This window comes from Eutrema salsugineum, unplaced genomic scaffold (genome assembly GCF_000478725.1).
Source record: "Eutrema salsugineum unplaced genomic scaffold, Eutsalg1_0 scaffold_22, whole genome shotgun sequence".
In the NCBI taxonomy this organism is placed as follows: domain Eukaryota; kingdom Viridiplantae; phylum Streptophyta; class Magnoliopsida; order Brassicales; family Brassicaceae; genus Eutrema; species Eutrema salsugineum.
In genome coordinates this window covers 1,131,991-1,157,566 of record NW_006256812.1, presented here as the reverse complement: position 1 = coordinate 1,157,566, position 25,576 = coordinate 1,131,991, and the positions used below count along the sequence as shown (strand labels likewise).

The window sequence follows — 25,576 nt, the reverse complement described above, 5'->3', positions numbered from 1 at the left end:
CACTGCTTTTGACCCACTACGATAATTATGAATTTTATGGTAATGATATGTAATTGGAATGTTTTTAAGAACTTTGGGAAAGAACGTTTTTGTTATTATCATCTCGTCTTAATTCGAATGTCTACTGTGATTATTTTAGTTTAGCGAAATTATTATCTGTTTGCTTGGAGATCAAGTGATTGCAGCCCTATAATATTTTGTTTCCTTATTATAGTTATACTCAGCTTTAACACTGGACACGAAAAAGGGAAAACACAATTTAAAAATTGTCTTACTATGATAATTAATCTTCTTATTAATGGTAGTATTTAGCATTTAAAAACTATGTACATGTTCTTACAATTGAACATCGAATAAAAAAATTATCTACCATAGTTTTTATTTGACTTCTTAAGTTTCATTTTACTGAAGTTTTGGCCAAATAAGGTTATTGTGTATATTTTCCCCAATTTTAAGTGGACACAGACTTCTTTAGTAAGTTGTTATAATAGAACCTCGACACTACAAGAAAGATTGGGTTTTACGTCGGGAGATATCGACGTAAAATCAACGTAAAATAGCATTTACGTCGAATTAACGACGAAAAAAAAATCATTGTAAAACAATCGTCGTAAAACCGAAATCGTCGTAAAATCGTCGTAAAATTACCAACCCGGGAAAATCGTCGTAAAATCGTCGGAAACTATTCGTCGTAAACGCGACGTAAAGTTTCCAACGAAAGTACAACGAAAGAAGTCCATCATAAGAACGACGTAAAATCGATGTAAAATTACATCGATTTTACAACGATTAGGAGACGAACAATTTCAATTAAAGGAAACTAATTTTTTAATTGTCGATGTTAATTCGTCGTAAAGTTTCGACGTAAATCCGACGTAAACATATTCGACGTAAATTCGTCGTTAATAATTCGACGTTAGATCGACGTAAATTTACGACGAATTTACGTCGATTTATAAATTAATTATTTAATTCGATTTTAATTTAATTAATGAATTTTTAAAATAATAAAAAATTGAAAATAGAAAAAAAAACAATTTTAATTGAAATTTAAATTCGAAAATAATTTATAAAAAAAGAAAAAATTTAATACAAATTGTTTTTTACAAAAAAACCTAATCTACAATGTGATTTCGTAATCGTCGAGGTTGAGATCGACGTCACGAGGAGGCTCTCCGTCTTGGCCGTCCGTCGCTGCTGGACCGTCGTTTCCTGTCTGCACTACCGGAGCCGAAGACTGACCCTGCGTCTGCTGGTCCGATGGTCCAGTACCGGAAGTACCACCGGTCTCAAAAACCCTTCGTGCTCACTGTTGCCTCGCTCGGATTGCGGTGGCCAACTGCGGAACCGCTTCCGCAACGATGTCGAAGAGATCGTGTATCTCGGTGAGCTCCTGCTTCTGGGCCACTTGCTCATTAATTACAATTAATTTTTAATTACGATCCTAAATCTAAATTCCGATCCTAAATTTAACAAATTCCGAGCCTAAACTAATTCCCGACCTAAACCGTTTGAATTTCTAAACTATTTAATAATATTATAATTTTAAGTAATTAAAAAAAAATTACCTTTTTTGTTTTTTTGCGTCAAAAGGAGGAGGAATGCAAGGGAGGAGAAAGCAGAGAGAGAGAAAGGAGAGATGAGCGACGAAATGGGGAAGGGGTGCGGTCCTATATATAGAATTTATTTTCGTCGTAAATTCGACGTAAATATTACGACGAATTTACGACGGATTCGTCGTAAATTCGTCGTAATGGTCCCACCGTACAAGAAAGCAAATAAGACAAACACACGTGGCTGTATCTGGGCTTTGCGACGATTTTACGATGATCCGTGTTATTCGTCGTAAAATCGTCGTAATGTTACGACGATTTTACGACGAATCGTATAAATCATAAAAATTAAGACGGCTGTGTTTTCACCCATTCGTCGTAAATTCGTCGTAATATTACGACGAATTTACGACAAATTATACCAAAACTGATGAAATTCAAAAATTGAAACATCCATAAGCACATACAAGCATGTCTATTCATGATAAATGTGGTCTGTATAACTTTCTAGCATGTTTACGTAACTTAATGAAGAATTTAGTAAGATCTAAGATAAATCCTTACATCTTGTGTAAATGTATATAACACCTTAAGATTATTTGATAAACACATATATGTCAAATTTTGAATTTTTTGTTTTTTTGTTTAGAAATTTGTTTTACCTTATGAGATGGTAAGCCATATCATTCTCTTCATCAAAATCTCCCCTGAACCCCAGAAAAGATTGATTATAAGATTTAGGGGTTACATTTCGTCGTAATCTCGATGGTATATTACGACGAATTTACGACGATTTCACCCATTCGTCGTAAATTCGTCGTAATAAAAACCACATATCTACAAGTTCCTGAACCTTATACTACAGACCCTTATATAATATATTAGTTTACTTAGTAAAATGTACCCAAAAACCATTCTGTAAGTTGGAAAAGCTAAACCCTATATGGTTTAGGGTTTGCATTTTACGACGAAGTTACGACGATTTCTAAATAATCATCGTAAATACGTCGTAAAAGTCAACATATGTCCAAGTCAACACTTTAACAAATTTTATTTTCATTAATTGGCTTTAATTTTTCAAAAATTTAAATTTGACAAATGTTACATTGAAACATGCAATTAAATGTCAACATATTTAATTAGTCTTCATCAACATCACATTTACATTGATTTTACGTCAATTACAAGATAGAGGACAATTAGTCGTATTATCGATGTAAATATTACGACAACATTACGACGAATTAAAATTCGTTCTTCATTCGTCGTAATATCGTCGTAACGTTACGACGATTTTACGAGGTTATTTTTTACGTCGAATTTACGACGAAAATTTTAATCGTCGTAAATACGATGTAACGTCGTCGTAAATTTACGACGACTAAAAATCGTCGTAACTAATTCGACGGAAAAACCCCTCATTTTTGTAGTGGGACAAATCTTTCGTATGATGCATGAAAGTTTTTGTTTAATATAACAGTTTCGCATGAATATATAATTTTAATAAAATTAACAGATTCGTAGTGGAACAAATATATGTGGAGTAATGTAAATCAACAATTAACTATGTAGTATATCTGTATATGCTGAGCAAATTGCAATGTGATTAACCTATTTATAGAAAAGAAGAGAGAAAAGAAAATATCAATTAGGGCCACAAGAACAACCTTGTAGACAAAGCGATAACAAACGAAATTGCACGATATACTCGTTGAGGCATGACATTTTTTGTTAGATATAATTATTATTTTCTTTCTGGCTAGGTATGAGTTGGTGTAGGTAGGAAACGAGATGGTTTTTTTTTTTATTTGTTTGTTCTGTCTTATATATGCCTCTTCAATTCCTTTAGTATTAGTTTAGTTGAGGGGAAAAAACATCGTGAACACTTAAATAAACAGCCAATTTTTTTGTAGTAGGATACTTATATGTGATCAGTTTAGATTGTAAATCACATTTACAAGTCACTAAAGTAGTGATTTGGCTAAACTGAATCTATATAAGTCCACTAAATTAAGATGAAATTGAGTCGGACAAAAAAATACTAAAATTGAATCTAAAAATTTTCAAACTAATTTGAAAAAAGAGATCAACAACCTCTTTCTTCGTTTGTTGTTTTGATGGCCATCAACATTTGTTGATAACCTTCCACTAGATTCAATGCTTTATTTCGGACTTCTTCTTCCAATGCTGAAAAAAAATTCTTAAGCCAGCTATTTTTTTTGTAGTTGTGTGAATTAGTTAGGTACCTGTTTATCGTTGTTATTAAATATAGTAAACGGAGCAGCATGATTCAATTAAACCAGAAAACTACTTGTTGAAAATTAACTGATAGAGTGTTTTATCGTTCACTACTTTTAGGGTGCCGGAAGGTCCTTAACATAGAAACAGTGTTAAAACTAGGAAATCAAACTGATTTTGGGGGCCTTTCACCGAGGCACAATTTAAAACTTATATTGCTAATAAAAGAATAAAAAATTAAATAGTAGAGATATAAATCAAATAATAGATATACTATTTTCTTATATACAGAATATATTATATTAAATATGTCTATAAACATGTACGTGACACAGCCTGGTACATGAAGCTGATGGGATTATATAAATGAGTTCCAAGAGATAAAAACAACATTTTCCACCATTTCATACACAAAAAATGTCGAAAATATTCTTAAGATAAATACTCATCACATTACATTATGTTTTCCTCCCAAATAACAACTCACACTTAAACGATTACGGCATTACACAAAAGAAAAAAAAAATTCTTTCACACATGAAAAATCTATCACATAAACCTCATTGTATTTGTCATCAACTGCATGAAAAAATCTATCACACATGAAAAACAAGATAATTAATAACATGTTTGGAAATAATTAAAATTAAATATACAGACACGAAAAAATAGAATATGAAAAAGGAAACAAAAACAGAGTATATAGTATCTACAGTATAGTTACAGATATTCATTCATACGAACGTTAGATCACCACCCTTTTAGCAAAATCCCCAAGTTCTTCCTTTTTCGTTACTGTATATTAACCCTGCAATTATGAGGACAATGTCATCATTAAGTAAACATAAAGATTAAAACTTTCCGATTTAATTAACACCAACAAAAGCAATCTCAAAATGTTGCTAATCTTTCTTACCATTTGAGTGTATTGAGGATGCATTTAGGTGAATCAGTATCAAGCTTATTCAAGCTAACGCCGCCGCATCTCAAATTAACGGCGAGCATTCCGATCTTAATCCCTGAGACACCTAATCCAACTTTCGTCTTGGCAACAACATTGATCACCAAATCTTTGCTCTGAAATTTGGCCGCGAGTCTCTTGGCTAATCCTCTCTCCACGAGCTGGCTCTTCACCGACGTCTCCACTTTCACGCTCGTCGAGTTCTTCGGACCTTGCCGGAATCCATTGATCGTCGTCTCTCCCATTCCGGTCTCGTCGTTACCCGATCGAACGCTCATCTCCACGTCGGTGTTTCCGTAGTAGAACACGAGTTTCGTGTTCGGGTTCCTCATCTCAACGCGAGCGACGGCGGTGGCGGAGAGCAGCGCGCCGTCGGGATCGTCGGAGAGTTTGAAACCGTCGAGACGGAAAGAAGCGAGGCTGAAGGTTGGGAGCTTAGGATCGAACCAGAGGTAGAAAACGGCGGTTCCGACCAAGAGGAGGAAGATGAAGAGGACGAGAGTAATGCAGAGGCAACAACAAAAGAAACGACAACATCCTCTGCGTTTCTTCTTTGGTCGGAAAGAAGAAGGCATCCCGGCGGTTTTTCTCATCGGGTGTTGCGGTCTGGCTGCGAGTGGTGGTGGTGGTGGCGGAGGAGTCGCCATGTTTGGATCTCTGTAACCTGGTGGTTTTTGAAGAACCGGTTGCATCGGATAATCTGCCATTTCTCTTTCTTGATTTCACCTCTCTTTCTTTCTTTTTGACGATCTCCTGAGGAGAAATCTTTGGCGATCTCCTGAAAATCGAATCAAAACAGAGACAATCTTGAAATGGAGATTGAGAGAGAGAGAGAGATAGAGAGAGAAAGTTTGTGTTGTGTTGTCGCAAATGGAAGAATGGTGAGACGTGAGGATGAGAATTCGTCTGAGGCCGAGTCTCACGCGCGCCGTTTTTCTTATGCTGACGTGGTCCCTCCTTTTTCTCTGCTTCCCACACTTATTTTCAGACATACACATGAACAGAGAGATATATACTTACTATAAGGAACCACAAAAAAATGTCTGAGTTACATGAACACATAAATCTGGTTCAGTTCAAAGTGTCTGTCTACATAAGAAGACCATGCAAACTCATCAACTTATTCCTCAAGATATTTTTTTTTGTTACTCATCAATTCAACGCCTCTTTTATTTTAGTTTTGAAACAAATAAACAATACAACACCAATTTAATTTCATTCGTGATTGATTAAAAAATATATAATTCTGTGATTTCATCCCCAAATCAGCAAATGAAACTAGATTATAAGAGACATCAATAGACTTTAAATTTGATTAAAGAAAGGAGCTTTTCCTACTTTCATGAGAATGGTCACTTTTGTTCTGTTCTTTGTTAGATAGGATCCTTTTAGAACTGGAGACTATAGAGACATTCTCTGCTTAAATTTGTTGACTATAGATCCATTTAAGTCTGTAGATTGGGAATTCGGGATTGCTACATATCATTAGTTGGTTCAAATTCTGAAATGTGATTGATTTACCCCAAGACTTAGTTTTTATCTGATTTTCTTAAGAGGGAAATCAAGATCTGGCTCTACCTTCCTGCCTTCTGAGTCTCCATCTGTTTGCCTAACTTATTTTGAGTTTTCATTTATTTATTTTTTTTGCAGTCACCAACGACTATGATTATTGTTTCTCTGAGAATGGTCTCGTTGCCAATAAAGATGAGAAATCCATAGGAATCCAGGTGCATATGAAACATTGGCTTATATTTATCCACATTGTTGCTAGGATCACAAGAAGACCATTACATCGCTCTGTAAAGCAGCTGATAATTCTCATTTCATTACAGATTCACTAGACAAAGCTGCAAAGGCATGTTATGTGTTCCTTTCTTTCTCTTCTATCTTTTGTTGCAAGAGTATATACATATATAGAGACAAATATTCTGATAGAATGTTCTTGTTTCAGTTGTGGGACATGAGAACGCTGACGCATCTTAAGACATATGTGGCCCATGTCTCCACTTCTCAACCATGTATATACTAGTATGCTTCATGAAATTCAGAATCTAATTCCCAAAATCAACGAAGTCATGATGTTCTCTTTATGAATGTTTTTTCCTCACTCTTAGGTTGTGCTTGGAGGTGGGCAAGATGCATCAGCTGTAACTAGATGAGTTTTCACGTATTACCAATGCTTTGATGACCAAAACAACATCAAGCACGAAATTCGGCCGAAACTTTTAACTTCTGAATTTCCCAAGTTTTCAGTTACAAGTCAATCAACCTGTGGAGTTCCCTTTTACAAAGTTCCGAAAGTGTAGTCTATTTTCAAGTACCATTGCAGATTTTCAATGGCGACTTTTTTTTTTTGAACAAGGAGTAATAGAGGAAGAAAAATAAGATGGATCGTACACGACACTTTCCCTAAGAAAAAAAAAGCTTCGCAAAACAGCAACACCGATCCGAGAGATCTCTCTCATAAAATTACATCAGGTCTAAAAATGCAACAAAGGAAGCCATATATATCACAATATCAAAACAAAACAAAAAACCTCTCTATATTAACAAACACCACCAAATTTTCATCAGGAGGGAAAGCTTATCTCTCTCTCTGAAAACTTATAGATCAATCATCTTCTATACTATTTATCAAGTTTTCTGGAATTAGCGACACTTGTTGTTTATGTTGACAAATTAAGTAGAAATTGATACCCGAGTGTGTGTTATGACTTATGATCGAACATTAGTTAGCCCGCAGCTACTGCACCACCTCGTCGAGGCTTCGTATCGAGCAGTTGATGCAATTTGTTGTTAGAGTTAGAATCATTGTCTCCTTGGTTCTTGTTCTTGTCTCCTGTTCCTGAGTTCTTAACTCTAGACAACATATTCTCGGTGACTCTGTTTTCGGGTTCGGAACTTTTCAGCTTGTCCTGCAAACCCAACAAAAAACCCGCCATATTTCAAAAAAATGATAAACGTGGATTGAGAATTGTGAAGGATCACTGGGTTAGTCTTAATGCTTACTTACCAGCAAGGTTGCATTTGCTCCTCTTAGTTTATCAGATTTCTCATTAAGCTGGTTCAGTTCAGATCTTAATGCCATGTTTTCGGCTGTCAAGGCTTCGACTTTCCGAGCAAGTTCTTCGGTCTCGGCCTTTAAAACAAGGCAATACGAAACTATTAGTAAACCTTTTTAATGAGATTCACACCAGTAAAAGGAATATCAAAAAAGAGCTTCATTTTCTGTTTTTATTAGCCAAACCTGTTTCCTTAATCTTGACCTTCTAGCAGATTCTCGATTAGACTGTTTTCTTCGCTCCCGTTTCAGTTCTCTCTCGTTCTGGAGGGAAAAAAAAATGGATACTCACATTGTGAGGGGAAATGGAACAAACTAACTCGAAAATCGGGAAGATAAAAAAAAAAAAAAAAAAAGTCACATTGGGGTACCTGAAGCCAAGTTTCAGGAGGAACCATGGCTAAAGATTGTGACATCAAGGGGTTGGAATTTGCACTTACACCAGGAGAGACTATAGCTCCAGCTCCTTGAACAGGTTGTACGCCGTTATCACCACTTGACGGAGAAACAGAACGAAATGAGCAAGATTGAACCAAATGCTTCCCATCTGCCAAAAACAAAAAATACCCGAATGAAAAATCCAAACATTCACAGCGGATTTTAACACTTTAGTTGGGACGTGCAAAAGGCTTAATACCTTTTGTTGGAGTTCCCTCTCGACTTCTTTTAAGTTTCGGTTCATCTGCCTGCAAATATACAAAAAGGTTTACGCTTTTAGACCATTTTCCGGTTTTGGTTTCCGTGCAATGCGTATGGAAACAAATGAGTACGAGAGAGAGAGACATTACCCCAGTGGTATTCCCATCACTTGCATCAGTAGAACCTTCCATTTCAGAGCTGTTATGTGAGCGCTTATGTCCATCGGCATTATTTTCAGCATTCCCATTTCCTAGAGACATAGCAAGGCCATCAAATTCTTTAAGCTTCTTCATCAGGCCATTGTCTGTGTTGCCCGTAGATTTAGTAGGAGTGTCGTCGATGCTCATATGCGTCCCCGGCTGCCGTTTATAAAAGAACCCATCAAAACCATTTCACAATCCATGATGAATCAAACTAGCTCTACTACTTACACTTGTTAAAGGTTGACCCTTTTGACCTTGAGGCTGTGATCCCTAATACAAAATATAACAAAAAAAATTTGAAGTCTAAGTCACTTGATCTTCGGATAAAAGTTCAAGGAGGATTTGTTTTAGCAACCAAATTATTTACCATGTGAATTCCGGGATGAGCGTAAACTCCTCCTCCATGCGGGTAAACAGTTGCATAGTGTGTTCCATATGGTGACATCATATGCTAAAAGATTCCAGACCAAAAACACTGATGAATCGTCTTCTTAATCTTTACCATACCATATATGTATATATGCATCAAAACAATTAGTTTTAAATACCTGAGGATTCCACATGTAAGGAGGAGGAGGAGGAGGATGACCAGATGCAGCCATAGCTGAATTGTAATAAGGAGGCATGGCAACTCTTGGACCATAATAAGCCTAGCAAGAAACATCACCCACATCATGAATCATCATCATCATCATGGTACTATTAGATAAGTGGAGAGAGACAGTAATAAAAAAGACTAACCTGCATAGCTGCCCAATCAGGGTAGACATGAACATTTGTTTGATCCTGTCAAAACATCAAGAGATTTAAGAAACAAGAACGTTAAGTTGACTCCAAGACAAGAACATTGACTTAGGATTATGGTTTGGAACTGTTCAACATACCGCAGGTGAAGATGGTTTGTCCGATTTGGTAGGCTTTGGTTCCTCGCTGTTTCCCATGGTTTAAAGTTTCCAACTCAACAACAATGGGCTCTTTCTGCGGAGAAAAACAAAAACACATGTAGTGTGAGAAAGAGAAAGATAGGGTTAGAAACGTCTTTCTACTTTCCATCCTATGTTCAGAAAACTTTCAGGAAGGCAAAGGGAATCAACAAAGTGGATACTATAGGACAATTTTACCCCTGAAACCAGTCACATGCATAAAAAAAAAGCTCTGTTCTTCTCACCGCTTTTGCTGTTTATGTTTAAAATTCAAACCTTCCAAATTTTAATTGAATTCAAACTAAATGCAAATGAAAACTATTTTAAAAAAACAAGATGAAAAATTAAAAGACAAAATCTTACGCAAATCCTATGAATTCTCCCAAAACTAAGAAGACCATTGAATGATGAATCTCTAAATGAAAATTCTTCGACCAGATAATCGATTTGTACAGTCTTAAGTTTTGCAATTACCTCCAAAAATCCGGAAAGCTCTTGCTAGCTACCTCAGAAATCCAAGTCGTAAATTCGAAACCTAAAGAGAAATCAAACGCATTCCAATATATATCTCTCTCTCCTTTTTCTCTCTCTAAAAAAACCAGAGCGAGCGAAAAAGAGTTCTTTTTTTTGAGGGAGAGAGAGAAAATGGAGCGCCAAGACGATGACCACGTCATCAGACACGTGTCATACGAATATATTACAGCGTAAACTACGGTGGTGTTTGATGAGTTGGCTCATGGAGTTTCGTGCCAGCCATTTGTGTTTCCCTTCTCATGTATCTTTACCGTACACGTGTTCGATTTAGAGTCGCTCTACGCATCCGTCATGTGAGTTACGTGGTCCGTCAGTTTAATTTCCCGTCTTTTTTTTTTAGTTAAAAAGGATTTAAAATTCGATATTTTACCATAGTGTATAAATCCTCTTCAAATCCGTCATCACATCACTCAAGTCTTTCGCAACTTGAAAGTTTTAAATTTCTGTTTTTATAAATAACCTGCTGATCTGTGAATTCTGGTAGATACATTTACGAACAAAATAGAAAAGTTCCAACATTCTATCACAAAAATAAATCGATCATTTTTTTTAGTTATACCATATTTGCAAAACTTTTAAAAGAATTACCTTGTTCTTTGAAAAAAGAAGGAGCGTTCGAAATATTTACTATGGCAAGAAACAGATTAAATTTTACTAAATTCGGCTTGTTTATAACGAATTCGATCATACTTCGAATATATTAGAAATCTAAAGAGGGAATGGACGTTGAGGTAAAATTATACACAAGGAGAAAAGACGTTTGACTATTATGTATCATCGACGCGGAGAGCACTTCTGTCCACCAAACTAAAGATCGTGACCGTCCATCTTCACCACGATTCAGATCTTCCAAAAGTGCCACGAGACGACCAACGTGTATGGCCACGTTTCTGCCATCATGGAAGAGCAAAATAAAAACACTTTCTTTTTCTTCTTCTTTATTTTATAAATTAAAAGAAAGAAATCAGGACCCACAATTCCGACAACTGCATCGAATCCAACGGCTGGGATAAGCAAATGATCCAACGGATGAAAAACAAGCCACGCCAGTTTAGTTCTAGTAGAGGTTACAAGGGGCCAACGAGGCTTTTGCGTTGGCGTAAAAGAGCTTCCTTCCACGAAGTGGTCCCTACATTACGAAATGCGACTCACATGGATGCATCTACGTGGCTTTTATTGATTGGGTGATGTAGAAAATATTGTCTGGGCTCTTACTTTATATATATATATATACAGTACACAGAGACCAGAGCATAATACTATACTAGTAGTATAATTCTACTGAGGTTTTCGGGGACGTAAGCGAAGGTGAAAGACCACGTCAGATGTCGATATGGACCGTTGATCTAGTTTTGGAAAGTCGATGGTGCTGCTACGTTAACGCCGCCTCGAGTTTGAGAAAAAAAAACGTGTGTCTATAGAATAACTCGAATCATCTGACGTGGCAATCAATATTGTAGTGGAAAAAAAAAGAAATATTATTGCTACGTGGGGCCGAAGTCAGAAAAGAAGATTTAAATCGAACGGTTCAAACGTGTCCCCGACAAAATGACGTGTCCGTCTGGTAAGCGGATAGTCTTACTTACGCATTTATGTGGGCCCGCAAGTGACGAGGACTCTATAGTCGAATCCTCTACCTGATTTCTCGAAACTACCCTTATGACTTTTCACTATTTACTAGACCTACCACTATGGCCGCTTTGTTTGAACTTTGAATATAGAAAGCCTTATGTTTCTCGTTCACACTAAGCAATTGGCTTTATTATTACGACATCGTTTCGAATATTTACGAAGTGACAGTAGTTAGTAAGTCCCTGAGCCCATATGTTAAGGCTGAAACTCATAGGCTAGGCCCAATTTGTTTATACCCTTCAAGTAGGGCCCAAAACCTAGGAGTAATGGTGTAACTATTTTGGACTAATAGTTACTCCACATTTATACTATCAGCAAAAATGACTCATTTAATTTTGGATATGAAAATGAAAGTGGTTATGGATTTTAATTTGAATATGCAAAAATTTGTATGACAAAATATAACTAAGATTATGTATCAGTTTAGTGTGAATGGCATGATTGTGATCAGTCTAGTAAGTTAAACTATTTTTTTGTTTGTCTTGAAAAGCTTTGACACATAAGTATGACACAATTGTAAATAACATGTTAGGGTAAGGTTTTTTTTTTTTAATCAGTTCTTCTCAATTAATATATAGGAGATGTATGGAGATTTGACAAAGGGAGTAGAGAAAAATTGTTCAGAGGTCTGTGGATCGTTTAATGGTGAGCTCAGCTCGGAGATGGAGAATGCCATTGATGAAGTACTGACTGTCGTCGGCGATAAAGGAAGTCCAAGGACACCCGAAAAGGTTTCTGTAACCAACCGCTTTGCCACCAGTGAATGTGTAGTTCCCTCTGTATTTGCTTACGAAACCCTTCTCTTTCTCCCTAGCCGCGAATTCGTAGTCCACACCAAAACTCACAGCTCCTTTCTCTTGCATCCCAAGGAATAGCCCAAAGCAGTGGAACGAGCTTTGCTGGTCCATGTTGCAGTGCGCCGAGAGGAAGAAGCCTTGACCTCCTAAGTGGAATGCCTGAGAATAGACTCTCCCCGAAGGGAATAATCCCGCGCACTCCTCTCGTTTCAAGTCCAGGTACACTACACATTGCGGGCGAGGAAGCTCAAACTCGACGACTTTTACAGGTCTGTATTTGTAAGCCCTCTCTATGAAACGGCGGTTCATGGAGTCTGATCCTTCGGCGGCTAGAATGCGTTGCCTGTGAGGGGCTTCTGCTTTGAAGAAGAGCGCTTCCAGAACTTGCTTTGATGCTACTTCATGCTCAAAGTCACTGCAAGTTAGTACCTTTTTCAGTTTTCGGCACGTCATGTATGGGAAGCGGATGTAGAGAGCAAGGCGTGATCCCAGAATCTCTCTACGTTCTTCCAATGAACTGTACTGTCCCCTTGCCCATTTCAACACAAAATCATAAACAGCGTCCTCAGAAGCAATTTGGAGATCATCACTCGATAGTATCGCCTCTATTCCAGCCAACGGTAAGGCCATAACCTCCTCCTGAAACCTGTACAGTAATGGTAACACATGAATACAAGAACTTTACAACACTCGAGTAAAAAATGCATTTCAAAAACCATCGGAATCTTACTTGGTAATATCCTTGTAGCGGGAGGCAAGGAACTGCTTTGCTGCATCGGTTAGAGGTTGGACTGCTTCGGCCATTAAAACACTGGAGGGAAGCTCGAGATAGAGCAAAGCGGAATCGGGGGTCATAGGCATATTGCGGAGAAGTCTACTGCAATACCTCATGCAGGAAGCAACCTCAAACTTGTCAGCAGCCATGAGCACATCTAATAAAGCAGGTGCTGTTGTGACCGTTAGAGAGTTGCTATACATAAAGTTTAAAAGCTCCATCAACGCACCTTCCTCTGCCATACACATAAAAGCAGAGTATGCCAAATCAAAATTGTGGACTCTTAACACCGACTATACAAATGCCATACAATATATGCAAATCAAAGAAAGTAACTCACAGTTACAAAAAGGAATGATTTTGCAAAAAAGGAATAAAGAATCCAAAACAATAAGAAAGCTAACAGAGAGTTGGAGCCAACAAGACGAGACTGAGAAAAAAAAGGGCAGAAATGAAGCAAAAGCTTGACTTGAATTGACGTACCTTGTGCATTAATTCTAAGGGTTACATGTCGTTGTTCTGATTCCCTCATTCCATTGGAGAACAGCTACAACAAGAAGCAAAGGATATTGTTACGTTGCAAGATAAAGATGAGCAAACAATGAGGATATACAAGGAAGATCAATACCTTGTAGAAAAAAGGGCTTTTTGCAGCTAAGATAGGAGAGCTAATATGCAGCTCTTTAACTCTAACAACAGTAGAATGGTCCATTCCCCAGTTTGGTTCACTAGATGCATCGTCTTCACCTAAACCCAATTAACAAATCTAGAAAGTTTTAGACAAAGTTACCTTAAAGAAAAACAGCTGTTTTTGGAATATTTATAAAAGTATAACAAAAATGATCGCTGTGAGACTTAGAATGACTGGAGCGCTCAAGTACCTGATAAAGGCTCTTCCACCATTGCCTCTCTTTCGTCGTCAAGATTATCACCACCAGGACAATCATCCATATCAGGTTGGTTGTTATCGGTTATAATCTGCTCTTCAGCACATCCCACAATGTCTGAAACCGTAACAGCAAATGCAAATCATATTAAGTTTCTTAAACAATAAAACTCATATGACCTGAGAGGAGAAACCGAAAGCCAAAACCCTTAAACCAAGCAGACGAACAATTGTATATAACAAAAACAAAAAAACATTACGAGTCCTATTTCGCAATCATCATAAATCGTAAAGAGGATAAAACGCACCACAATTGTCCTTCTTGTTATCCTCTCTTCTCCTCTTGCGATGACGAGCCCAATCGGCGATACTCGTACAGCCTTCACCATCAGACCTAGAATCCGAAGGCCCACCCATGATCTCGATCCGGAGCAAACGGTCGGAGAAGTTACTGTCATTGAAAGCGAATCCGAAATCACCTTCGGAGGACGAACTATGGCGAGAGAAATTGGAATCCATCTCCGTCTTAGGGTCAAACAGATCGGTGTTATTGGAACCTCTCATCCTCCTTTTTCGAAACCCTCTTTCCGTCTTCTCTCCGGCGAAAACCGAGCGGATGAATCGGGAAAAGGGGTCGAATTCGAAAAATGGATTTTCGAGGAACGAAATAACAAACTTACCCTAAAAGAAGTTTTTATTTTTTTTATTTTTCTGTGAACTCCTCCCCTCCAAAAATGGATGAGAAGAGCTGAACAGAGCTGGTAAAGTTGAATGGTTACAGTTACAGGGCGGTGACGAATTCATAAATAATGAAAGGCTAATGTAACTTATATGTTCGTTAGTGGTAAACTAAAAACCGGTTTGGTCTTTTGTGATTAACACCAAATAAATGAGGGTAGAAGTGTTTTGAATGTATTTTTGTTCCTTTTTCGGTTTTTAAGGAAATAAAACTATATCTTGTTTAGTTTTGTTTTAATTTCGACTTGTGGCTTTCTTTGCAATTTCAATTTTCTGAGATATGAATAAAGTTTAATATTTTATTTAAATTAATGTTTGGTTTTAAGTTTTGTATTGTTTTTCCATGTTTTATATGTCCACTATATTTGAAACAAACAAAACTCAAATAAAAGAAACACCACACTAGTTTTGAATTGTCCGATCTAAAAATTTACTTTTCTAAAAATATAAAATTTTATAATTTTTTAGGGTTGCTCTGGTAATATGCAAAATTAGGATTGCAATTGGTTGGAAAGCGTCAAAGTTGGCAAGAAGGCAACTCGTCCAACGAACGGCAATGCCTAATCTCGTTAATTATTTGTTGGGAGTCAAGAGTCAAATTTGAAGTTTCTTTTTAATTAAATCACCTAGTTCAACGTTTTTACAGCCTTTGTTAATTAGATTTTGACCGAGTGAACTATAATTAAATAATATGATGATTGGATTTTATAGACACCGGTACTCTCTTTCGGTAGGCCAACACATGACTTGACAAACCAATTTATTGTATTTTGGCACTAGGAAGTAATCATATGAACTAAACGAATTAATGTACACACTACAATCAAACCAACTACTTCATTATCTATAAAAGTTAGGAGTCTTTAATAAAACAGTTGACAATATATATTCTCAGACAAGACAATCGAGATGGTTTCAATCTGATTGAATTTATACCCTATTTTTAGTCGGCTTGTAATAGGAAAAGAAACACATGAAAATAATTGAATACCGGTTGACAGAGAAAAAAAAAGGGACCACGTAGTTTTTTTATTAAGACGAAACTATACCATGCTTATTAACCAAACACTATAATTTTTAAAAAAAAAAAAATTGAATGAAAGCAAAGGATACTGAAACACGACAAATATTCTACTCTGTTGCATAATAAAAACATACTTACATTAGTGATTAACAACAATCACAGCTTAATGGAACTACGTAGAGTTCTGAATGTATAAATAAAACTACCTGCTTTAAGAATTAATACATATTAATAATAAATATAATAAACAGCATTCATATCATATTTGAATTTGGCACACGACATCTTCCTATATGAAAAATGGCGTTTCGATGCAAGCATCAACCATAAACAGCTAAACAAAATTACAAATGAACAAATCAAACCGAAATAAGGAATCATTAGAGAAAACCAAGTTGTTTGAATTTTTTTTTTTCAAAAAAAATAAAACCCTGTTAATAAGTCCGCCAGGATCAATGCTTAATGCCAAACATATTAAAACCAAAAACTCAAAACTGAAAAGATACAATATTACGACTAAAACTAAGTAGCCTGCTTTAGATTAAATATATGTTGTGCATTATGTAAATTTAGAGACAATAGAATAGGAAAAGGAGCTCCCTTCAATCCAAACGAAGAGAAGAGAAGGAGAGAAGATCTAAGAGGCCATGCAAACCTCTTAAAAGTGCGCCTTCTTCAAGCTCAAGCACTTAATTCGAGGAATCCATGAACAATTAGATTTCTATTTTCTTTCCTTTGATCTTGTCCTCCTCGTTTTGGACGAAGGGAGCTCCTTTTTTTACACTTAAAAACTGGTGTACAAAAAGAGTTTGGTAGTTTTCTAGTACAAAACGAAAGAAAAGAATCTGAAAGAATTGTAAGATTGTGATGGAATGATGAAGCTAAATGATGTGAAGAAGAAGATTGGTTTATATAGATGAAACAGCACAAACCCTAGTCCTGCGTCTAGGGTTGATTATGGGAAAAAATGTTATAAAAATGGAAAAGCATCAAAGAAAAAAAAATGGCAGTAAATATTGTCATTAATTAGAGACTGAACATAATCTTATTGGCTAGATTCTCTTTTAATAAATACGGAAAAGGAGATAGAGAGAATATGGACCCCCCTTAGTTGTAATTCTAGTTATTATTTGCATTATGACTATATAGATAATTGAACGTTGATGAAATGTACAAACACAACCGTACTTAACCAACCACACACTTCATGATATTGAAGATAATCCATAAGGCTGATGGAGGTTGGTCAAACTCAATTACCAACACATCTTTGACTTGTCTATTTACCATTAATAAGCGTATTATGAAATGAACACAATTAAATTTTGAATAACCGAAGACTTATTTTTTTTAACTAGTCAATAAAAAAGTCTATTTCTTTTAAAAATATCACAAAATGGAAAATATACATATGTACTTATATACATTAGATTTTATTTCCATTTAAAAATGACAGAAAAGTTGACCGGATTTGCATTTATTGTTATTACTGTTACCATGTAAATTCAGCGTGCCAAATGTTAGTTAATAATGTATATTATTTTCAAACAAGCATGCACAAACCAGAGAATTTACTTTCCAACATAAGACAGGACTTTGATCAAATGACTCAAGCTTGAACGAGATGACTCGGACTCGACTTTGGTTTCAAAGAACGTAAACGTCGACTCTCTACACGAGCTTCCATCAGCTTATCCTTCAGACTACGACTTTTCTCTATCTCCATCACATTCACATTCACATTCCTCGGAAGAATCCTCGAGAAACTCTCATGATCATCAACAGTCCTTGGACTAGTCTCTGGATGAATCTTGTCTCCTTCCGAAGACATAGATAGATTAAGAACTTGATCCGACCTCTTAAGCTGCAGCTTGTTATCTCTTCTTGTTCGCTTTTCGAGTTCCTTCAGGCAAACCCTTTGATGCATAGAACCTGAATCATCTGGTTTTGCCCTTAAGTCACTTTCTTTACTTGAATGTGATCTTTGCTTCTCCTTAGCTCGCAGATATAATTCAGTATTGAAACCGAGTTTGTGCGAAGATGTTAAATCCTCTTTATCACCTTCCTCTAGCTTCATTTGCAACCTCTGATCATTCCACACTTCTGCAATATGAACAATTACTTTATCACTCATCGGAGACTTATTCCCAATCCGTCTCAACTTATCTTCGTAATCTTTAACCGCTTTAGCAAACTTATCGCAGAGATTTTCCACAACAGCACGTTCCTTTCTCTCTTTTTCAAGATCTTTCAAAGCTTTTGTTAAACAATGCTTTGCTTCACAAAGCTCTCGTGTTAGCTTCCGGTGCATACTCTCCGACTTCTTTCTAACCTCCTTCTCGTCATCTAACTCCTTCTTTATCGATCGAAACACATTCTTTAGCTCATCTTCTTCCTCCTTTTTCTTCCATATTGGCCTCTGCTTCTCCCGATGCTGCACATCCTTGATCTCGGCTCTACATTCGTCCAACTCCATCTTTAGAGCTTTGACCAAAGACATATTAGCAGTATTCTGTTCTTCCAGACTCCATATCCGGTTTAGCACCTTGAGAAGATTTGTAGAGGAACCCAAACCATAGCTACCAGACTTAGCCATCGAAGAACCATTCTGACTTAACGCTGGCTTACGCACCACAACCTACAGATAGATTGAGCCAAAAACACACCAAAATCCAGGTCAAAGACAATAATAGTGAAAGTGTTTTAGACTAAATGAAGACATGTTTTTTTTCACCTCCAAGGAATTGTTGCTGAAGCTCGAAGGAGAGATTGGTTGCAACAAGTCCCCATTTCTCTGTACCAGTCTATGATCATCAGTCGAATCAAGCGGTGCTGCGATATGTCTCCTCAAGCTACCTCTACTTGGTGGCTGCAAATCAAAATTCAGTATATAAACATGATTTATTTCTTCCACAAAACGTTCAATTTCTAAACAAAAACAAAACATGGGCTCTAGTCTAGTAGACCCATCTCAAAGGTCACAACTTTACGACGACCACGATATTTTTTTGGTGAAAATTGTACAGAGACGAGATTTTCCGGTAGAATTTCCTCTTAGAACCATCAAAACAAGATCATATAACTTTGAGACTATGAGGGTTTTGTCCGGTGGAATTTGTGCAAAGATGAGAAATTTCCGGTGGAATAACCTCTAGACTCGCCATAAAGATCACAGCTTTACGAAGATGAGAATTTGTGCTAAAATGAGAAATTTTCCGGTGAAATAACTTTCCATAAAGAGCACAAGTTAACGACCCACCCACTAATTAAGAAAACTAAAACCCTACATAAACCCGCCAAAAACATTTAAGCGAATTAAAAAAAAAAAATTGTTCACCTGACTACCACTAGATGATTCCCCAACCGAATCACGTCGTCGACATCGCCGCAGCCCAATCGGCGGCCGGAATCGTTCTGTTTCCCACAAATCGGCGCACAATTTCCGGACGGAAACCTCCGAATTCATTAAAAACTCCTTCGTCTCGACTACGGCGGAGGAAGCTCCGACTCGCGGCGGTGAAAGCTCGAGCCGCCACGTGGGTGGAGGAGTAGAAGGACCAGCTCTTTTACTGTAATTACCCACCAAGAAACTTCGTCTCAGCTTTTTCTCCGTTTCTCCTTCTTCACAGTCTCTCTCCATCTCTCTTACTCTCTCTCTCTCTCTGTTTTCCTCTCTCTCTGTTTCCCTCTCTCTCTCCCTCCCTCTCTCTTAAACCCTTTAAATGACTCCGGGGAGTTTAAAATGGAGGATTGTAGAATTTCTGAGGCTAATTGAAAATCGGGATCTTTTTGTTGTCTCTTGTTGGAGCCTACGGTTATGTCTCGACTCTCTCTTTCTATCTTCTTAACCTTAAAAATTTACAGATCACAATGGCTTATCCTTAAAAATGTCGGATCTTTCTTTCTCATCTATACTTAAACCCAAAAACAGTGATTTTTCTTTGGGGTATCGTATTGTCTGTTTATCGTATGCTTAATTCATATAAAACTATACTATTATTTAACACTTTAATGTCGCTAGTCTATTACTCTCTCCCGACAGAGTTTACGAGTTAACTCTGACGTTTCTTCTTCCCAAAAAAGCCATAGATTTTTATTTACTGCAAGAGGAACTATATCTTCTCTTTCAGATACTCCCGCGTCAGAGACAGAGTATGCGTGTGAGATCTTTTTCACTTTTTTACTATTTTTTTCTTTTCGGCATAACCTTTTTCTCCGATAAATTCGTTTTCGAATTTGGATCGGAATCATTCAGTAGTTGAAATAAATGCTAGATTATTACAGTGATGCGGTAAAAAGATCGGTTGGTCGCAGTTGCACCTGTAGTAATATACAATTGTGATAATAGTTTTTTTTTTGTGGTCGTGATAAATAAATTGATAGTTTCTAGTTCCATATAGATAAAAAAAAATTGTTTAAATTTGAAACGAACTGTTTAGACCTTCGTTTTTTATTTCCTGGTGTTTGAAACACAGACACTTCAAACATTTTTGAAATGAGTGATGGTTTAGACATTCCGAACGTATATATATCAAACGCAAACCTTTATAAGAAGATGGAAATGAATTTCTAATTCGAAAAAAAACTTAAATTTTGACAGATTAGCAGCAAATTAGGCGGATGACAACATCCTTAAAACTATTATTTGGTATGCAAGTAAAATTTGGGGATTGAGAGTAGGCTAATAGAGTCATTATGAGGAGAAATGTGTGTTTTAAGAAAAAATATTAAAATAAAAATCATTCGTATCAGAAATGACCATGCTTCAAGATTCCTGGTCCTTTTAATGCAAGACTAGAGCTCCGATAACATAATGACCAGCACTGACACCATTTCCGATTTTCTTTCCCTTTCTTTTAACCATAGATTGGGTGAGAATGAGATTAGATCATTAATCACTCTTTCCTTTGCACATGTTAGTTTTGTTGTTATTGTAGACTTGTAGTAGTAATGAGAAAACACATAAGGACCATGGAGATGAGTGTAAATGGCGTGAAACGGGACCACAAGAGACTTTAGAATTTGACGGCTAATAGACAAAGAAACGTGACGACGATGAGAAAAAAAGAGGAGAAAACGAACATGAAAAGGATGACTATGTCCGCACGAGCCGCATACTCATTGCCTTTCTCACAAAACAAATTTTAAAGGTTAGTAAATGTAACAAAAGTAAACATGATAAAAATTTACTAGGTAAGGTATGGATTATGGTCCCCTCTCCCTATAGGCTATAGTATTAAAGTATAAACTCATTTAGTCAATAACTCATAACTTATAATCATGGGCGTGGATGACGACAGTTTTTTTTTTTTTAACCAACCACTTGTTGTGGTGTCAGGTGCGCTATCAACTTTTTTTGTTTAAATTAAATAATGGAACATTTAACAATATGAACGAACACTAAATAAAATAATTAACGTTTTTTTTGTTTGACCGAAATATCAAAACAGTTAACAAAAATTAATTTTTATATAATAAAATAAAATGAACAATATGAACAGTTGAAAAGAACTACTAATGGGCAAAGAGTTGGACCCCAAAATAATAATGGGCCAATTATTATATGGGCCTAATCACAAAAAAGAGACGCAAGACATAATCCACCAACTAATGGGTCAATTCTTCTATGGGCCTACTCTAAAAAAAAAAGAGAGACAGACAAAATCTACCGCACACCTTTCTTTCTGCTGAATACCGAAGAAATGCGTCGTCACAGATGAATCTTTAGAATTTTGAAGAGTTGTGAGATTAGACAGGGGAAAAATCTCAAGAGAGTGGATCGCTGTTTATCAGGATACGGAGAGATTAATGAAAAAATGGCATAGCTAAAGACTACGGGATCTTTCCCGTAAATTGAAGTTAATAATGAAATGGGACTCTTGAGAATTTTCGATTCACAAGCCGAGAACAAACAGATGGACAATTTTTCGGAAAACTCAATTATGGAGATGGATACAGGATATGTGGGGACAGAGAACAGAGAATCAAAGGTTTCTGTTGTTTACATTACGGAACCAGGGACATTGGTTTGTTTCTCTGCTTTCCACGGTTGGGTTTACGACGTCCAATATGAGTCCTCTTCCTCTGTGACAGCTTCTTCTCAAGGCTTTCGATCCGACCGGTTAATTTCGATATGATTTCGAGTTGTTCTCTGCCTGCCTTTGCTAGCGCCTCCATCGTTTCCTTGAATCGTTGCTTCTCCTCCATCACCTTTATTGTTTCTTCTGATGTCTCTTCTTCATTCACTTCTACCTCTTCCTGTGGCCCAGCCGTCTCTTGGCCTATGCCTTTGGAGCGATCGCACGACTGGTTAACTTTGGTCTCCTCCTGGCTCTCTGCCTCAGGGTCTATTGCAGTCGTTTCCGCTTCACGAGCACATGATAATGAATCTTGTAAAGGAACCTGTGTTTCATCCTCAATCACTCCAACAAGTAGCTCGGGGACTTCCACATCCTTCTCTGAAGGGAACACGGAACCATCTCCTCCTTTTCTCTCTCCATTCTCAATTTCAGAGACCTCGGTTAGGCCTTCAAAACCCAGACCACGAGTCGTTTCCACCACATGTGGCATTTCGTGCAAGGGCTCCTTTAACCTGTCTTCCTCAATGTTCGTCACCGTCAATTCATTTCTATCAGCTGACGATGGATTGACTGGTAGAACAGCTTCAATCGCTTCAATTTTATCTGGAATGGTAGTCGAGCCTGACTCACTTATGCTTCTTTCAGTTGCTGGCTCAGGATCCTTCGTTAAGGTCCTTTCTTCTGCTTCAGCCACCAGCTGTTCGTCTGTCATATTCATGAGACTCTTAGGATGCTCCTCGCGAGGAGGAGGATGAACCTTCTCTGTATTCGAGTCATGTACCATTTTTTTCTCTTCTGCAAGCTGACTGTGTTCCAAGTTCATTGGACAATCACTGGTCTGGGAGGTGATTTCCACTTGTTCCTCTAGAGCCTCTTCCTCCGCACTGATCTTTTTCAAGGAGTCAAGGCTCTCCTGCATGTCTGAGAGCTCTCTAGCCAAAGATTTTCTAAAGTCTCTGATACTTGGATGCAAGCCCTGCAGGAAAGTCACAGAAGTTTATTAAACTGTTACCAACAATTTAAGAGAACAACAAATTATATATACTCGGATACACTGTACTGGCCTATCAATGAAACTGATAACACAACGAAACACCAGTCTTTCATGCATACCTGGATAGAATCCAGTTTTAGTAGGAGGCTCATCACCATTTCTCCCAAAACTATAATCTCCTTTCCTTCATTGTGCTGATCAGTAGAAACTTCCAGCGCCTGCATATGCTTCTTAACATCACCCATCTGCTCGCGGACAGTAGCTATCTCCTTCAATTTCTTTATTGGCTCCCACCTTCTCACATCATATCCGCGGTACCTGGATTGGATAATTCGAGCAGCTTCCTCTTCTGCAAAGGTCTTCTTTGTAGGCTTTTCCATTTTCTCCGTAGTTTCACAAGGTTTAACAATCTCAAAGTTTGTTCCTTCTTGCAGATTTGAGCTACTTTCACCTGATTCTCTTTCTGTTCCTGCTGAATTTGGGCATCCCTCAGACATCTTCTTTCCTTTGTTTGACTCTTCACATTTTACATTACAAGCCTCAGGAACAGTCCTTGTTTCGGCCTTCTTGGAGCTCATTGGAGATGCGACCTTGGTCTCTTTTGTCGTCAAGGGTTGCTCCTTTCGTCTAGGAGGGCTTAGAGATTTGGAACCACCATTTTTCCGCTTCGGCAATGGGTCAATACGCAGACACACCGGAGGTAATCTAGATGCTTTTGGTGGAGACGAACCCTGCTCTTTTTTTGCATTCTCAACTGACTCTGTCTTTGCAATCTTCTTGGTAGGCTCTGTTGTTTCTGGAAGACGGTTTTCTAATAGTTTGACAGGAATATTTTTTGGTTCTTGTAGATGGTTCTCCACAGAAATATTTCTCACGGAACTGTTCTTCATCGCATCCAAGGGTACATTGCACCCGAAGTCCCCTTTCAGGTTACTCCCTTCTTGACCACGCTCCCTGTTCTCAGAAGCTTCAACATCTTCTTGTTGCCCATGAGATGGTATCCAAAAGATAGGATACTGAAGTTGTCTCGGCTGTTTGTTCTTCTGGATCTGTACTTCTTTCCCCTCTTGACCCTGCAATAATGATTTCAGCTTGCTGATATCAAAAGGGAGTTCCACGGTTTTACCATTCTGCACCTTTCTCCTGTCTTGATTTTCTATGAAGGACTTGATGATGTTCTCGTCGAACGGAAAGCAACCATTCCAAGACTTAGGTTCGCTTTTCTGTACCTTGGTACTCTCAGGAGCTTTAATCTCAGCAGGAGGCTGGTCATGGCTTCCATGTTCTTGATTCCAAGCATTCTCATGAGGAATCCATATGATGGGATAAGGGCAGTTGGTTGAACGAACAAGCTCTCCGTGGTCTCCTTTCTCAATCTCCGGTTCGTGCTCTTCGATTACAACGCCTCTGTCATTCTTCGGGTAACACCTTTGGGGAGAACAGTTTGTGCATCGATGCTTCCCAGGCACATCCTTGTCAGGCTGATAACCAACTGGAAACGGCTGCTGAATGTAATAAGGAGGAGCGTGAGAATGGAACACGGGACATGTATGGTACGGTACTTGTGGGGGATAACAAGGAGGCCAGTAAGGAGTGTAGGCAGGATAGTTTCCATGGACACAGCTTCCGTAACACGGTGATGGAGCAGGCCAATGTTCACATGACGACGCAGGCGATGAAGCATCCATTGTCATATGTTGAGGATAATTCCCAAACATTTGGTGATAGTGTCCTTGTGGTCTCATCTGGTCTGGTTGTGATGAATTCATGTACATAGGCATCATCCTTGACCGAATTCAGTTGACCAATCCCAGCAAAGCTGCAGCAAATTCCCAATTTGATATAAGTTAATAAAAAAAAAAAATACTATGGGAATTTGGATAGGTAATAAAATACACAGGAAAAAAAAAAAAATATTGAACACAAAAGTCGATGAAATCAAATCGCAACATGATCAAGAACCAAGCCATCAAGATCCACCGTATTCACTGACGCTAGCTCTATCCCCGAAATGAAATTTGTTAAGCTAAACCAATTACATCTTCAGAATAATAAAATGGCAAACTAGGATTCTCATATTCCTTAAACTAAGGATCACAAGGAAAAGCAACGAAGCTTACACAAAAATATGTAATGACGACGAAAACCCAGCAAAAGGATCCACAACTCCCGATGACTCAGTTCCTGCGAATCTCTCTCTCTCTCTCTTTCTCCACCAACCAAAAATGCAAAATTTTTCTTTGATTTCTTTTGATTCAGATAATTCAAGCTTCTATGGATAGTGAAAAGACCTGAAGACATTTTCGTAATTTATAAAGAGACGAAGAAGATTTGGAGGGAAAAGATCTTTCTTCTGCTCTCCAGATCATTCTCGCCACAACTATTGAAGCATCTCGATTTTTCTCCCCATTTCTTAAACTAACAAAACAACACGTGATTTACTTATGAATTAATATGGGCCCATGTAAACTAGGCCCATTATTAATCGAGACAGGTCTCATTATTGGGCTTAAACTTTGGGAGTTTATTTAGGGTTAA

General features: G+C 37.5%; 5 protein-coding genes across 6 annotated transcripts; all 5 read right to left on the bottom strand.

Moving 5' to 3' along the window:
* Positions 1 to 4,371: 4,371 nt before the first annotated feature.
* LOC18015434 (NDR1/HIN1-like protein 6) lies at positions 4,372 to 5,607 on the bottom strand. Its single transcript, XM_006397753.2, has 2 exons — positions 4,708 to 5,607; positions 4,372 to 4,599 (listed from the first exon to the last, which is right to left on the bottom strand). Exons 1-2 carry the CDS (start codon positions 5,457 to 5,459, stop codon positions 4,584 to 4,586), a joined length of 768 nt encoding a protein of 255 aa, XP_006397816.1. The 5' UTR covers positions 5,460 to 5,607; the 3' UTR covers positions 4,372 to 4,583.
* Positions 5,608 to 7,170: 1,563 nt separating this feature from the next.
* LOC18015433 (G-box-binding factor 3) lies at positions 7,171 to 10,184 on the bottom strand. 2 transcript variants are annotated; one of them, XM_006397751.2, is made up of 12 exons: positions 10,053 to 10,184; positions 9,540 to 9,633; positions 9,397 to 9,441; positions 9,204 to 9,305; positions 9,023 to 9,106; positions 8,884 to 8,925; positions 8,602 to 8,811; positions 8,451 to 8,499; positions 8,254 to 8,360; positions 8,000 to 8,077; positions 7,766 to 7,891; positions 7,171 to 7,667 (listed from the first exon to the last, which is right to left on the bottom strand). In XM_006397751.2, exons 2-12 carry the CDS (start codon positions 9,594 to 9,596, stop codon positions 7,485 to 7,487), a joined length of 1,083 nt encoding a protein of 360 aa, XP_006397814.2. In that variant the 5' UTR covers positions 9,597 to 9,633; positions 10,053 to 10,184; the 3' UTR covers positions 7,171 to 7,484. The 2 variants fall into 2 exon arrangements, with proteins under 2 accessions (XP_006397814.2, XP_006397815.2); XM_006397752.2 differs by having other exon boundaries at positions 7,173 to 7,667; positions 8,185 to 8,360.
* A 2,113-nt stretch (positions 10,185 to 12,297) lies between these two features.
* Positions 12,298 to 14,934, bottom strand: LOC18015432 (BTB/POZ domain-containing protein At2g46260). The gene is made up of 6 exons (XM_006397750.2): positions 14,511 to 14,934; positions 14,198 to 14,320; positions 13,945 to 14,063; positions 13,800 to 13,863; positions 13,272 to 13,551; positions 12,298 to 13,187 (listed from the first exon to the last, which is right to left on the bottom strand). Exons 1-6 carry the CDS (start codon positions 14,764 to 14,766, stop codon positions 12,365 to 12,367), a joined length of 1,665 nt encoding a protein of 554 aa, XP_006397813.1. The 5' UTR covers positions 14,767 to 14,934; the 3' UTR covers positions 12,298 to 12,364.
* A 2,522-nt stretch (positions 14,935 to 17,456) lies between these two features.
* LOC18015431 (uncharacterized protein At5g41620) lies at positions 17,457 to 19,798 on the bottom strand. The gene is made up of 3 exons (XM_006397748.2): positions 19,302 to 19,798; positions 18,699 to 18,833; positions 17,457 to 18,602 (listed from the first exon to the last, which is right to left on the bottom strand). Exons 1-3 carry the CDS (start codon positions 19,602 to 19,604, stop codon positions 17,574 to 17,576), a joined length of 1,467 nt encoding a protein of 488 aa, XP_006397811.1. The 5' UTR covers positions 19,605 to 19,798; the 3' UTR covers positions 17,457 to 17,573.
* Positions 19,799 to 21,827: 2,029 nt separating this feature from the next.
* On the bottom strand, positions 21,828 to 25,425 carry LOC18015430 (BAG family molecular chaperone regulator 6). The gene is made up of 3 exons (XM_006397747.2): positions 25,159 to 25,425; positions 23,158 to 24,857; positions 21,828 to 23,020 (listed from the first exon to the last, which is right to left on the bottom strand). The coding sequence occupies exons 2-3, from the start codon at positions 24,820 to 24,822 to the stop codon at positions 21,971 to 21,973; spliced, it is 2,715 nt and encodes a 904-aa protein (XP_006397810.1). The 5' UTR covers positions 24,823 to 24,857; positions 25,159 to 25,425; the 3' UTR covers positions 21,828 to 21,970.
* Between the last annotated feature and the right edge of the window lie 151 nt (positions 25,426 to 25,576).